The following is a 13,521-nucleotide window of genomic DNA, read 5'->3' on the forward strand; positions in this document are numbered from 1 at the left end:
TCATCATCAAAAAGGGGGAGATTGTAGATGCAATTGGCTTTGATGTTTTGATGATGATCATGATGATGTGTTGCAATTGATGCAAATGGGCTTTTCAAGATTAAAATTCAAGACAATACTTCAAGATTACAAGTCACAACATCAAGATGATCACTAGAATATTAGGAAGGGAATTCCTAATTGAATTAGCAAAGGTTTGGCCAAGTGATTTATATTAAAAAGTGTTTCTCAAAGGTTTTACTCTCTGGTAATCGATTACCAGAGGATGTAATCGATTACCAGTGGCCAAATACGTTTTTATAACAGCTACAAAAATTTGAATTCGAAATTTTAGACTGTGTAATCGATTACACAATTTTGGTAATCGATTACCAGCAGTTAGTAAACGTTTTAATTCAAATTTTAAAAGCTGTAATCGATTACACAATTACTGTAATCGATTACCAGACAGGATTTTCAGAAAAATAATTTCAAGAGTCACAACTTTTCAAAGGCTTTACTCATGACCACCAATGGTCTATATATATGTGACTTAAACACGAAATTGCTCAGAGATTTTCAGAACAACAAAGTGTTTATCCTCTCAAAGAGCAAATTCATTTTATCCTCTTAAGAATTCCTTGGCCAATTCAATTGCAATTCATTAAGGAATTATTTGAGTGCTCAATCTGTAAAATCCATCTCTTTCTAGAAAGATTTGTTCTTCTTCTTCTTCTCATTCTCTAAGGGATTAAGAGACTGTGAGTCTCTTGTTGTAAAGGATCTCTAAACACAAAGGAAGGATTGTCCTTGTGTGTTTAGAACTTGTAAAAGGAATTTACAAGATAGTGGAACTCTCAAGCGGGTTGCTTGGGGACTGGACGTAGGCACAAGGGTGTGGCCGAACCAGTATAAAACTGAGTTTGCATTTTCTCTTCCCTTAATCTCCTTTATTTATTATTGCTTTATATTCATATTCAAATTGTTTCATTTGAATTAATATTTAAGAAGATTGTCATTAAGGGAATTCATAACTTGAGTAAAAAGTGAAATAGAATTTTAATTAGGGGAAACAGTTTCGAATATCTTAATTCAACCCCCCCCCCCCTTCTTAAGATATCTGAGGCCACTTGTCTAACATGAACACCCCACCCTTTCCAATTCATTACCATCTTGTAGCTTATCACCACCTTTAGCCAGTGGTGCTGTGGGGGGAGGGGGCATGAGTTGTTAAATTTACAATTTAATTTTAATTGATGTACTATAATTTACAATTATTATATTATTTTTTTTAAAACTTACATTTCCATGATGTATCCAAAGGGTGTGAAATTATGATTTTTCTATAAGCTTTTGTTAGAGTTTGTTACAAGTTTCTGGGCATAACTAGATTTAGACAATAACATTATTGCATTTGTAACACCAATGCATCAAACTTTACTTTGGTGAGGTTGTCTGTCAACTGTCATCTACAAGACTAATCTTCACACCGTAATACTGGACTTCAATGTTATTGATCATATCATATTTGTTAGTAATGATATTAAGATTTAAATATATGACCTTAATTAACCCTAACATATGGATTTAAATCTATGATATCAACCTCTAACCAAATGAATGAGATGGATTTAGGGCCTATTTGGCCTATAGGTTTAGGATCTCAACCTTTGATCATATAAAGGACTTCTTTTATGAATTTTTTTAGTTATAAAAAAATTATTTATGCATAAAGATTAAACACAATGCACTCTGTAGTCCTTAACTTTGCCAAAATAGATAATAGAATAAAACTCAAAATACAATGAAATGGGGGAAACATTGACATACTCTTTCCTTGTGTTGGAGATGGTCCTTCAATACATGAGATAACTAGCTCTGTAACAAGTCAACAATTTTAAAAAAAATGTTAATTTGATAATTCTCACACGGTAAAATGTCATGAAAGTAGTCTTCCATTGTACAAATAATTAAAATGATCAAATATCACATAACTTAATATCACCATTTTCATCCAAAGTAAGACTGTAATAGATAACAATCTTTAAACTGATTGAATATAGCACATGCAAATTGGCCCTATTGTTAAATACTCTACATTCTTATTTTCAGTCTTTCAAAGTTCACTAAGAATCTTTGTTATCATTTTTGTGATATCTTCTTTACACGAGGTCACAAAATTTACAAAAAATATAACACACTTGAGAAAAAGGATTATCGAGGCGACTTGCTTCTCAATGAGATGATCCTTTTTTTCTCAGCTCCTTGTAAAGCTCCCCCTTATGACCATACTCAAGAATAAAAAAAACACGGTCAACATCATTAGAATGATAAGTATAACCATGTTGATAACCAACCATAAAGACGCAGGTTGTTCCTTCAATATAACCTTTAATGCTACAACAAATTTCAATTTTTCAAGTAGTTAGAAACCTAACATGTAAGGGAAAATTAGAATGATAAGTATAACCATGTTGATAAATCATAACAAAAGAAAAAAGAAAAAGAATAAATTGAGAAGTAGGAACCCTAGCTGTCGTCCTTGAAACTCAACAGTTGAAGCTGCACAGCAAAAGGATAGTATGATGATGGCGGGTAGAACTCAAAACCGGAGTGTGGTAGGGCACTAGTCTGAGAGTTGCAGTGCAGTTCACGTCACTTTTTTTCGAAATGGGTCGGGTTGAACCAAACTAGCTACATAACGGGGAGGTTTTTTTCCAACTCAGTTCGAGTGTGCAACTGGTTTGGGTCGGGTCAGTTGCGATCCAGTTCGGTCCGACCCGAGATTTTTGCACACCCCTAACTAAAAGCAATGGAGCGTGGTTTTTGTATTTCTTTTCAATAGTTGAACAACATTTTTGTAGCTCTCTTGAAGGAGAATAATGGAGGGCGTGCTACGTTGCTGGGAAGGGAATTTTAATTGGGTGAAACTAATATAAATGTTTTGGTTATGGGATTACATGTATTTATGGTCGGTTGAATTTTGTGATGTTTGTATTGCCTCCTATCTATGCATCTTCTTGTATGCAGTTCATAGGTGTATACTTGAAGATGAATGTGTACAGGTGTCTCGGGTACTTACGATTATCTTCACTTAAAGGGAGTGGGGAGCCTGGTTACGTCTGTAATTATTGGCACTCCTTGTGCGTTTTTTATTATTATATGTTCATATTTTTTGCCGACGAAAAAAAAAGGAAGAGCGGTGAGAATCAACAACACTGCAAAGGCCAAAAGGTAGTTGTTAATGATTAAAGCTAGAGAAAACTAAGTACACAATTCTTCCATAACATAACAAACATACGCAACTAACTAAATTATAAATACTAATAATCCAAATCAAACCACATACTTTTCCTCAGAAATTCCCAAACCCCAATTTGCATGATTGGATTATTCATTCATTTGTTACTCTTCACAGGGAGTGGATCAACCTTGACAGGAAAATTATGTATCTCATCCCTCCACGGACTCTTGATGGACCCTGGTTCGATCGTATTCAAAGCAACCCACACAGCAGTGTTACACTTGAACCCGGACCCGAACGCCATTTGCCAAACCCTATCACCCTTCTTAATCCTCCCCTTGGCCTCACAATATGCCAACTCATACCAGACCGAGCTAGAAGACGTGTTGCCAAACCTGTAAAGTGTCATTCTAGAAGGCTCCATGTGCCAATCCTCAAGCTCGAGGCTCTTCTGCATGCGATCCAACACAGCCCTACCTCCCGTGTGGATACAAAAATGCTTGAACGCAAGCTTGAAGTTCGGCATGTAGGACTCGATCTTCGTCTTCAATACCTTCCTCTCGATTAGGTTAACCAGAAACTTGAGTTTCTCAGAGATCGGGAGCACCACCGGGCCGAGGGAGGTGATGTGGACTTTCAAGGCATCCCTTGCGACGTTCATGAGCTCTTTGGATAGAGACACGCCTACCTTGTTCTCATCGTCCTCTTCCTGAAAGACACATTTGTAGCTGTTGTCGTCGGCACCAACGTGGGTCCGGAGCGTGTGGAAGAGCTCGTACTTCGAGCGCTGGCGGTCGGAGAGGTGGCTTGATAGGAGGGCTGCAGAGCCGCCCATGCGGAAGAGGCAATTGACCAGCAGCATTGAAGGGTTGTTGCCCCAGTACATGCTTGATATTTCGTTTTCTGTGCTTAGAACCAAAGCGTACGAGTTCGGGTGTGCCTACAGAAGATATAGCAGAGGTAGTTAGTACGAGACAGATTTTATTTGGACGAAAGAATGGTAGTTTTTTTAAACGAATTATTCTACTACTATTGATTGAATGTGCAATGAGGATTGCCGAATGGTACCAATCATTTCTGCATGGATTGGGAAAAGACCGTGGCTTAATTTGCGTAATTGGTTAAGTAATAAATTTAAAAATAGTGTAAAAAGAAAGTTTAATTTGATGGAATTCAAACCAAAATAGAAATCAAAGGTTCCTGTGTATGCTTCGAAAAGTGTTTCATAACAAATTTTTTTTTTTCTTATAGTCATGATTGTATTTTGGTGTATTGCAAAAACTGTTAGTCATTCTAACAAAAACAAATCAAGTTTTGACATTTTGTGCATTATCTTCTTCCCTTATTACCTTTTATCCTATATTTATCTCCCTCTTTTTCTGTTATCTATCTAATAATAATATAATTTTTCGTATTTTTTAACTACATTTTGTACATAAGAAATAGATAATCAACATATATTTATGATTTATTTTCACTTTCATCTTTTCTACCTCAATTTTTTTATCTCTCTTTTTTATATATCAGACAATTCACTTTCAAAATCCTGTGGATATTACTCATTATCTAATAAATGGATGATCCAGACCACTCTATATCATCGTCTATTTCATGTACAGCTACTCTTAATAAGTGGGTCTAGATTAGTAAATTGTTGATCCCAACCTCTATCTCATCCTACAAATACTCTTGAAACTGACTTTTTATATTAATTTTGCATCACGTGCGTAGCCCCACCCATGAATCATGTAGGGGGTAGAGACAATATTTTGAAATTATTACAAATATACTTTTCAAGTTATGCATGGAAATTTGTTCTTGTGATTTTTTTTATTTACACCTTTTTTATATAAAAATGATGTTTATGTTTTGGTTCATGCTGTGCATGAAATTTTTTTCTTGTAATTATTTCATTTACACATCAATTTGTTGTGAAGCGTGTTATGGTTTTTTGACATTAATGCTAAAAGAGAAGAAACAAATAAAAAGAGAAGGAAAATAGAGTGAGAAGTACTTATATACAGAGAGAGAGAGACTTATTTTATACGGGAGTGAGAGCATTAAAACAGACCGTATAATGAATATAGATGATCAAGATTTAATATGTGTATTTTTTATATTAAATCTTATATATATATATATATATATATATATATATATATATATATATATTTAAAAGGAAATTTATTCAAGAAATGCTAGTTCTAAAACATTTTTTAAACACATAAACTCTTTATTTTATTGAAATTTATTCACAATCATAAAAATGGGTGAGTCTCATCACATCTTATTCAATCAACTTCTCTCTTTATTTTCACTTTTAATAGATTTTAGTGAATAAAAAAATATGTGTTTTAAAGTGGTTATTCTTGACAACTCTAAAAAACTTTCCCCATAAAATTATGATATTCTCTTTAGTCTCAAATATAAGATAAAAAAATATAGATATTAATCTTAAATATAAGTAAAATTTTATTTATTTTACCTCATAGTGATATTATTTTCAAAATATTTTTTGATTAATTGAAATTGTATTTCATATAACATTTTATTACTTTTTATATCAAATTTGAATGGCATTGTTGTAGTTAAATAATGCTAGCCAAATTTACTAATTAATTTAAATAAATTTATTTGTTTTATATTCAAGACAGGAAGAAGTAACATGCGAACAGTTGGCTCACGTGGTTATTAAATGTTGAGGGTACAAGTTTTAAAATGCTTTTGGACGGATCAGTGGCTTACAGGGGTATAACATAGGGGTGAGCAGCAGCCTTTCCCCTTTTGTAATAGGTGGGTGCACCAATTTATTTTGTAATTTCTTATGGCAAGTCCTAGGCACAACTTGTGCTAACATGAATTTGATTTTTATTAATAGAATTATTTTTAAAATATATAATAGAAAAAAACAGAAAAGAAGAAAAACATGGAAAAAGTATTATTCATGTAAGAACAATGAGATGTAAATGAAATGATATATATATATATATATATATATATATATATATATATATATATATATATATACTTTTTTCATTATTTTACTTTTGTTTTTCTTATTTCATCTCTTTAATTATCATATTTATTATTTTTCTCTCTCTTTATTTAATTTTCTTTTTTTGCCTCTCATGTTATTCATTTTTCATAAAAATAAGTGGGTTCTTCGTAAAAGGATGATTCAGACCACTTTATCTCCTCGTACAACTATTCTTAAAATTGTCTTAGTATATTAATTTTGAAAAATGATATTTGAACATTAAAAATTTCAAATGAAAGCTATTGAGAGAGGGAGAAAAAAAAAGAAATAAGTTGTATAGATGATATAATGTGAAAAGAAGAAAACAATAGAAAAAAATATATATGTGCTAATTATTAGATATTTGAAAATATTAGATGTTCACATATAAGTGATCATTAATTTTTCTATCAGGTGTGTTGCCCATAGGGACAAGTTGAAAAGTGTATTAAAGGAGGTCAATTTTTTTACATAATTATTTAATAAATAATAAGTTTCAAAAAAATATTTATTATTAATTTAATGTGTAAAATTAGATATATAATCATCTACAAGAAAATTAAACATATATCAATTCAAAAAAAAAAATTTTATTAGTATTTTTTAATTTTAATATTTTTTCTTATATATACATAAAGGATCCCAAAAAACATCCTGGCCTCCCTTGGATCAGTTACCAGTTGCCCCACCCATTAATCATGGAGGCGTTACAGATCAAGACACCTGTATAGTTATTTGACCTCTTAATTTTTTTTCTTATTTTTTATATCCTATCAAATATAATATCTATGCTATTTTCTTCTGTCTGTATCTTTTCCTAGATGTATAACAAGACATTGGTGTCAATGCATTTTCCAGAAACAAAATACTATAAAATTATTACAAATATATATTTTTAAGTTATGCATACATGAAAATTTATTTTGCATTAAAATCCTGTTCATGTTTTGGTTCATGCGTAGGAGTACATGATAAGTCGACAATAAGGTGTTGCAGAGGATCCAGACAGACACAACAACGTGTTTTGATTTTCTCACATTAATGGGAGAAGAGAAGAGAGATAAGTCTAGAAAAAAAGTGAGAGATGTAATTAATGATATAATATGTGGGGGAAAATGAGATGAAAAAAATAAAATGAAAATCTCATCATTATCGTGACGTGGAAACTTGATAAGATAGTATCGCAATCTTTTAATGCACAAGTGCCGCGCAGGATATTATAAGATGACTTGGAACAGCTGTATAAAATAGAAACAAAATGTGGCCGTTTTACGTCGCTATCACTACTGTCAACCTAGCATCTTGAGACAAGAAACAACATTTCTTCGATAAATGTCCGCAATTTTTAGACCAAAGAGAGTTAAAAAAATGAAATTATGTCATGAAATAAGTGATATAATAAAAGAAAATGTAAATAAATAGTATCATTAAGAATATTAGAGTTATGTTTTGTCAACATTCAATGCTAATTTATAGTATTTTGAGAGATAGAAAAAATAAATAAGAGACAATGCGATAAATGATACTACTTATGAAAAACTTTAAATGAAAAAAAAATGATTTTCAATACTCGTGAAAAACTTAGGTTTAAAAAAAAAACTTATTTAGTACTTAGTGAGTGAAATAAATTAAAGAGAAAAATATAAATATGATAAATTTATATGGTATGATAGGAAAAGAAATAGAGTAATCAATGAATTATTTGAATAAACAGATATACTAAAAATCATTACTCTAATAGACTAATAGTACATTTGGATAGAGAATTTTAACTGAGAAAAGTAATTTATGAGAGAATTTAAATTTCTGTAATTTAGAATTCATTATTTAGATACTTTTTATGAAGAATTTAAAATTTTAGAATTTTAAAACAGAATTTTAAACAACTAAAAATTTAGAATTTTAATTTCCTTCTAAAAGGTCAGAAATTGAAATTCTCTTTTTACAGTGTTCTTCAAGAAGCGTCTTAGCTCCTAAAATATCGATCGGGTGTGAGCATAGAGGAACACGTATAACTAGTACACTAATCATATTTTCTCTTTTTTTTTCATTCATTTTTTTCTTCCTCATAATTTTAAGTTTTTTATCCAAACACAAAATTTTGAAAATAAAAGAATTTCTATTGAAGTATTTAAAATTCTTAGAATTTAAAATTCCTCTGAATTTTAAATTTCTCTATCCAAACACACTCTAAGTGATTATGTGCATATTTTACAATTTTAAGTTTGTGTTAAACTTAAGGTCGGCGTGATGTTTGGTTTGTGTATTTTTTGTTTTTATTTTTAAAAATAAAACATAAAATAAGAGTGAAAATATATTTATTTAAAATTTATTATTTTAAAATCAAATCTAAAATTGATAACAATAAATGAATGTTCTCAGTCTTTATCTGAAGAAATAAAAACACAATAGTACCTTAAAATATTTTTTTCTTGATACATGTTTTATAAATTTTAAAAATTTAACAATAAAAATTATTTTTAAAAAATAAAAATAAAAATAAAATAAAATAATAAACACTCAAATCAATCATTATCTTAGTTTATAAGCCGAGTTTACAAAAACAACTTAAGTGTTGCTAAACTAAGTTTTTTGACAAAATTTTAAGAATCAAACCTATTTTTGAAGGTAATCATACGAGTTACAAAACTAAGTATCCTTGGAACTGAATTTGGAATACTACAAACCAAAAACCAATGATAGCCTATTAGCATGTTAAGATCTCCACTACTTCACTTCGAAAAATACTTTCAAACTAAAAGACACACATAGTATTCTTCTTCAAAAGTACGTTTAACACTGAAAAAGTACCACACATGCACTGTATTGTTGAGATATTCATACACATTATTATTTGAAAATATAAATATGAACTAGTATAATTAACTAACTGAAGATATATATGTGATGGCAGTAAAACAATACAAAAATGCATGGAATACTAATTTATTAGCATGATGGTGAGAGAGAACCTGTAGGAGCTGTTTGGCAAAGTCAACAGCAAGAACCCCAGCACTGCACCCCATGCCACTAAGATTATAGGCCAAAATGTTCCCTCTAAGCTTGTACCGGTTGACAATGGAGTCAGAGAGAGATGGTGTGGGATTGAACAAGCAACAATTCACCACAAGAATCCCAATGTCTTTGGCTTCAACACCGGTTTTCTCCAAGAGCTCGTCGACGGCCCCGAAGAGCACCGTGTCCGTCTCCTTCCTTGCCTCCTCCAACGTTAGTCTGGGAGGGATCTCCAGGAGACCCTCCGGGACATACGTCCACGGTCCCAACCCGGACCGGTCAAGAATCTTGTTCACAAGCTTGTAGTTCTCGTCGGAGAGGAAACCGACGCGTTTCGCCCGGTCGAGCAACATTTCCTTGGAGCACAGGCATTCAAGGCTTGGCTTGAAGCATGCAAAATCCACCAAGTAAATTTTGTTGGGTGTTCTCATTATAAATTGGTATGCTAGGGTTGCAACCATGCAGAAGGGTATTGTAATTGAAAGACTAGGCTTCAAATGGGGAACATAGAAACTAGCTAAGGTGACAACTATAAGCAACGTGAAGAAAATGTTCATGTTGAAATGCTTCAGCATTGTTATTAGGGTTTGTTATTGCGTGAGATATTTTTTGTAGTTGGGGTTATACGGAGGAGCAACATGTGGCAATATATAGAGAATGATTTTTGGGGGTTGGGCAAGTGTTGATGTATAGGGCGGTGTTCATGTTGGTAAAGAAAGTAAAGAGGCAAGTGTGGGAGTTAGAACTCATAACTATTAGTAATTGTTTTTGTCAGGAGTTAGCTTTGCTTTTGGTTTACAGTCGGTGAATGCCTTCAAAGTAAAATAATAACAAGTGATTTGATCAAATTAAAGGAGGATATAAGGTACCTGTACAAATGAAAATCAAACTTAGATCTAGGCAAAAGTGGAAAAAAAAAAAAAGAGAGATGAAAAGAGATTAGACTGTTATTTGATAAGTCTTTTAAAATATATGTATAAAAATAATACTATCATTTTAAAATAAAAAAAAAATCAAATTTGTTATATAGAAGTCCTTCTTAAATTTAAAGAAAAAAAAGAATGTGTAAAATTACATTATTCATTATTTTTTTTTATATTTTTTTATTTTTATAATAAATATTTTAAATTTTTTTAATTAGTGTTCTTAAGACACTTGGAAGACCATATGAAAAATCAAGAAAATAGATTGTGACAACTCTTTAATTTATATTATGCATAGATTATCTTTATTTTTTCCATGAATAATAAGATCTTGTGTAATTAATTGAAGTTAAATGCATTAAATTAGAGGAAAATTTTATATAAAACCTTAACCGCTATTTGTGCTGTTCTTTACTTAAAACCAAAATTTCTCCTCAATAATTCTTAAAATCCTTTCATGTAAATATTTATTAAGAAGATTACCAATTCTAGCTCTCACTAGATAACAGTGTAAACATCACCTAAACCAAATCTACGTTTTAAATTTGTCCAAAATAAATATACTTCATAAATTGAAAATGTATCTGCTTAGTCAAACTGAAATTGGCATGTCATGTTCACAACTAGGATTTGGATCAAGACTTTTTCCATCTTAAGTTATATCCTCTCAATTGAAACTTATGGTCATTGTGTTTCCAATAATGATACATAATCAATCACTTATTTTAAATATTTTATCAACATTTTTCATTTTTTTATCTTTCTCGACATCATAAATTCTATAATGCTTATACTTTTTTCTCTCACTAGAAGTCTTATAGCATTGCATTATACTTTTTTCTCTCACTAGAAGTCTTATAGCATTTAGGGTGTCTATGAAACATTTTTCTTGTTTTTTTCCCTTCAAAACTTAATTCTTTATAGAATAAACGGGAAAATACATAATCAAGGAATATTATTAATTTAATTAAACTATATATGTTCAAATAATGATATTTAAATTAATTATTTATGCTTAACACAATTAGTTATTTCAGAATAAAAATAGTTAAATATTTAGTAAGTCGTGTGTTTTAATATTTTTGTCAAGAACCTATCCGTTATATATTATGCATTCCTTTTAATAATTTATCATCCACTGAATTTATATATATATATATATATATATATATATATATATATATATATATATATATTAAAATAATAATTCACTGGTTATATTTGAGAGAGTTCGAATAAGTGTCCCAAGTCCCAAACATACTGGTTAAGAATTTTAAAAAATACTATATATGAAAAAATATTCTTAGTATCCTTTACCGAAATATATTCAATATTGCCAATTTCTACCCAAAAAAGATCATATACTTTCTTTTTATTTCTTTAATCATTTATTGATCGTTTGATTAATTAGATTATAACATTTGCTAGTAGTAGTAGCTCTCTAACTCTCTTATATTTGATATAATGCATGATGTAATAAAAGCTTTGATTAATTCTTTAATAGTAGTATGAATGTTTTGGACTTAAAAAGATCAAGTGTTTCATTAGTTTTGGAGTTGAAAGGTCAAATATTGACTGATATTAATGAGTGATAATAATTACTAAATACATTATTGATAGTATAATGTCTATATATATCACATGTATTTGATCTCTCAGCTCACATATTTTATTTTCATCTAATACATTATCTATAGAGAGAGGGAGCTTGGAAGAATAAAAACAAAACAACTCTTTCATGATAATGATGGGAGGTATATTTTGATTTTGCTTTCTGCACTTGTTAATGACATGTTATGTTTTGTTGTTTGTTGCATCTTGTCCATTTTCGGTTTTTGGTATTTTTCTGATTTAATTTCGTTTTGGTGTTTAGAGCCTCATTTGTTAAAGATAAGATTAGAAGTCTTTATTTTGGTTGATTTCCTTGTTTTTTTACTTTTGAATCGTGTAAAATGGTGCCCAAATGAGTGAGAACCAATCGGGTTTGTATATGGGTCGGATTGACCTGCCAAATGTTGAAGATGATGAATAGTGAATTTTTGTTCGTTTTAAAAAAAATACACCATTTATGCGCTGGTCGGGTCTTTGATTTTTATTGTTTAAGGTTCTTTGATATTTATTTGTTTTCCTGTATCTTATATGCTTATGCATTTTTGTTTACTTTTGTAATTTGTGCAATTTTGATTTATTTTATGCATGAATATATTCTGGAAAAGTTTATTTTGTGCATATATATATATATATATATATATATATATATATATATATGAAATCAAATACATAATATTATATTTTAATTAATTATGCAATTATATATGAGAATTTTATTCATCATTGTATTATATCTTGATCTTGAAGTGCGTAATATGATTTATTCTCATATGATTAAGTTTTATGTTTAAGTGATCTTTATAATTTTGATTAATTATGGATTAACCACAACATCTATAATTTGATTAAAATTATATATTAAGTTGTTTAAAGATCATAGGAATTTTTATTATATTTGTATAATTAATTAAGATAAAATGTTGTATTATTTTTCATGATTTACCCATAAGGATCATGAGGTGATGTATAATTTGACAGTTTTATCATAAAGTAAATATTTGCAATAAAAAATCAAATTATTTTTATGTTGTATCCCTAAAGCATGAATTTGACTATGTAATTTGATTATTCTATCATAAAGTTTAATTGTATCTTATTGAATTAAAAATTTAGCCCACGGGAAATTTTTATGTCACAAGATTCAATTTTCTAGTATGTTTACATTGGTAAAACATACAAATAAGATTAACGTGTCTCAAGTTTTGACATAAGTCTTTGAATTTTTGCAACTTCTCAAACTGTTAGATTTTTTGATATTCAATGTGATGTTCCTGAACTAAAAGAAGATAACTATAAGATATAGAAGAAGATAATTTTTCTCCAATTGGGGTGGATGAACGTAAACTATACTACAAGGAAGATGAACCACCTGCAATCACTGATAAAAGTAGCTCGATTGTTGTTGCGTTGTATGAGCGGTGAGAGTGATCCAATCGGCTTAGTGTGATGTTCATTAAGACCAAAATCTCGACTAAGATGCGTGGTTCTATTGACTAGCATGAAAAGGTTCGAGACTTGTTTAAGGCTATTGATGACTAGTTCATTACTTTAGATAAGACTTTAGCAAGCACCCTAATCATGAAGTTCTTCTCTCTCCGGCTCACCAATGTGAAAAGTGTGCGTGATTACATAATTCAAATGTGAGATATTTCAGCTCAACGTAAGAAACTGGAGGTTGATATGTCCGAGTCCTTCCTGATGCACTTCATTCTGAACACCTTTCCACCATAATA

The 13,521-nt window shown here is 30.2% G+C and overlaps 1 protein-coding gene across 1 annotated transcript; it reads right to left on the reverse strand.

Moving 5' to 3' along the window:
• Positions 1-3,198: 3,198 nt before the first annotated feature.
• On the reverse strand, positions 3,199-9,891 carry LOC114393011 (3-ketoacyl-CoA synthase 20-like). Its single transcript, XM_028354268.1, has 2 exons — positions 9,212-9,891; positions 3,199-4,163 (listed from the first exon to the last, which is right to left on the reverse strand). Exons 1-2 carry the CDS (start codon positions 9,827-9,829, stop codon positions 3,378-3,380), a joined length of 1,404 nt encoding a protein of 467 aa, XP_028210069.1. The 5' UTR covers positions 9,830-9,891; the 3' UTR covers positions 3,199-3,377.
• Between the last annotated feature and the right edge of the window lie 3,630 nt (positions 9,892-13,521).

This window comes from Glycine soja, chromosome 17 (genome assembly GCF_004193775.1).
Source record: "Glycine soja cultivar W05 chromosome 17, ASM419377v2, whole genome shotgun sequence".
Lineage (NCBI taxonomy): Eukaryota > Viridiplantae > Streptophyta > Magnoliopsida > Fabales > Fabaceae > Glycine > Glycine soja.

Bases quoted from the DNA above. Each gene is read 5' to 3' on its own strand.
- LOC114393011 (XM_028354268.1), bottom strand. From the start codon at position 9,829: ATGCTGAAGCATTTCAACATGAACATTTTCTTCACGTTGCTTATAGTT. The intron at 4,164-9,211 runs GTTCTCTCTCAC...TATCTTCTGTAG, and splicing joins TTGCCAAACAGCTCCTACAG to GCACACCCGAACTCGTACGC.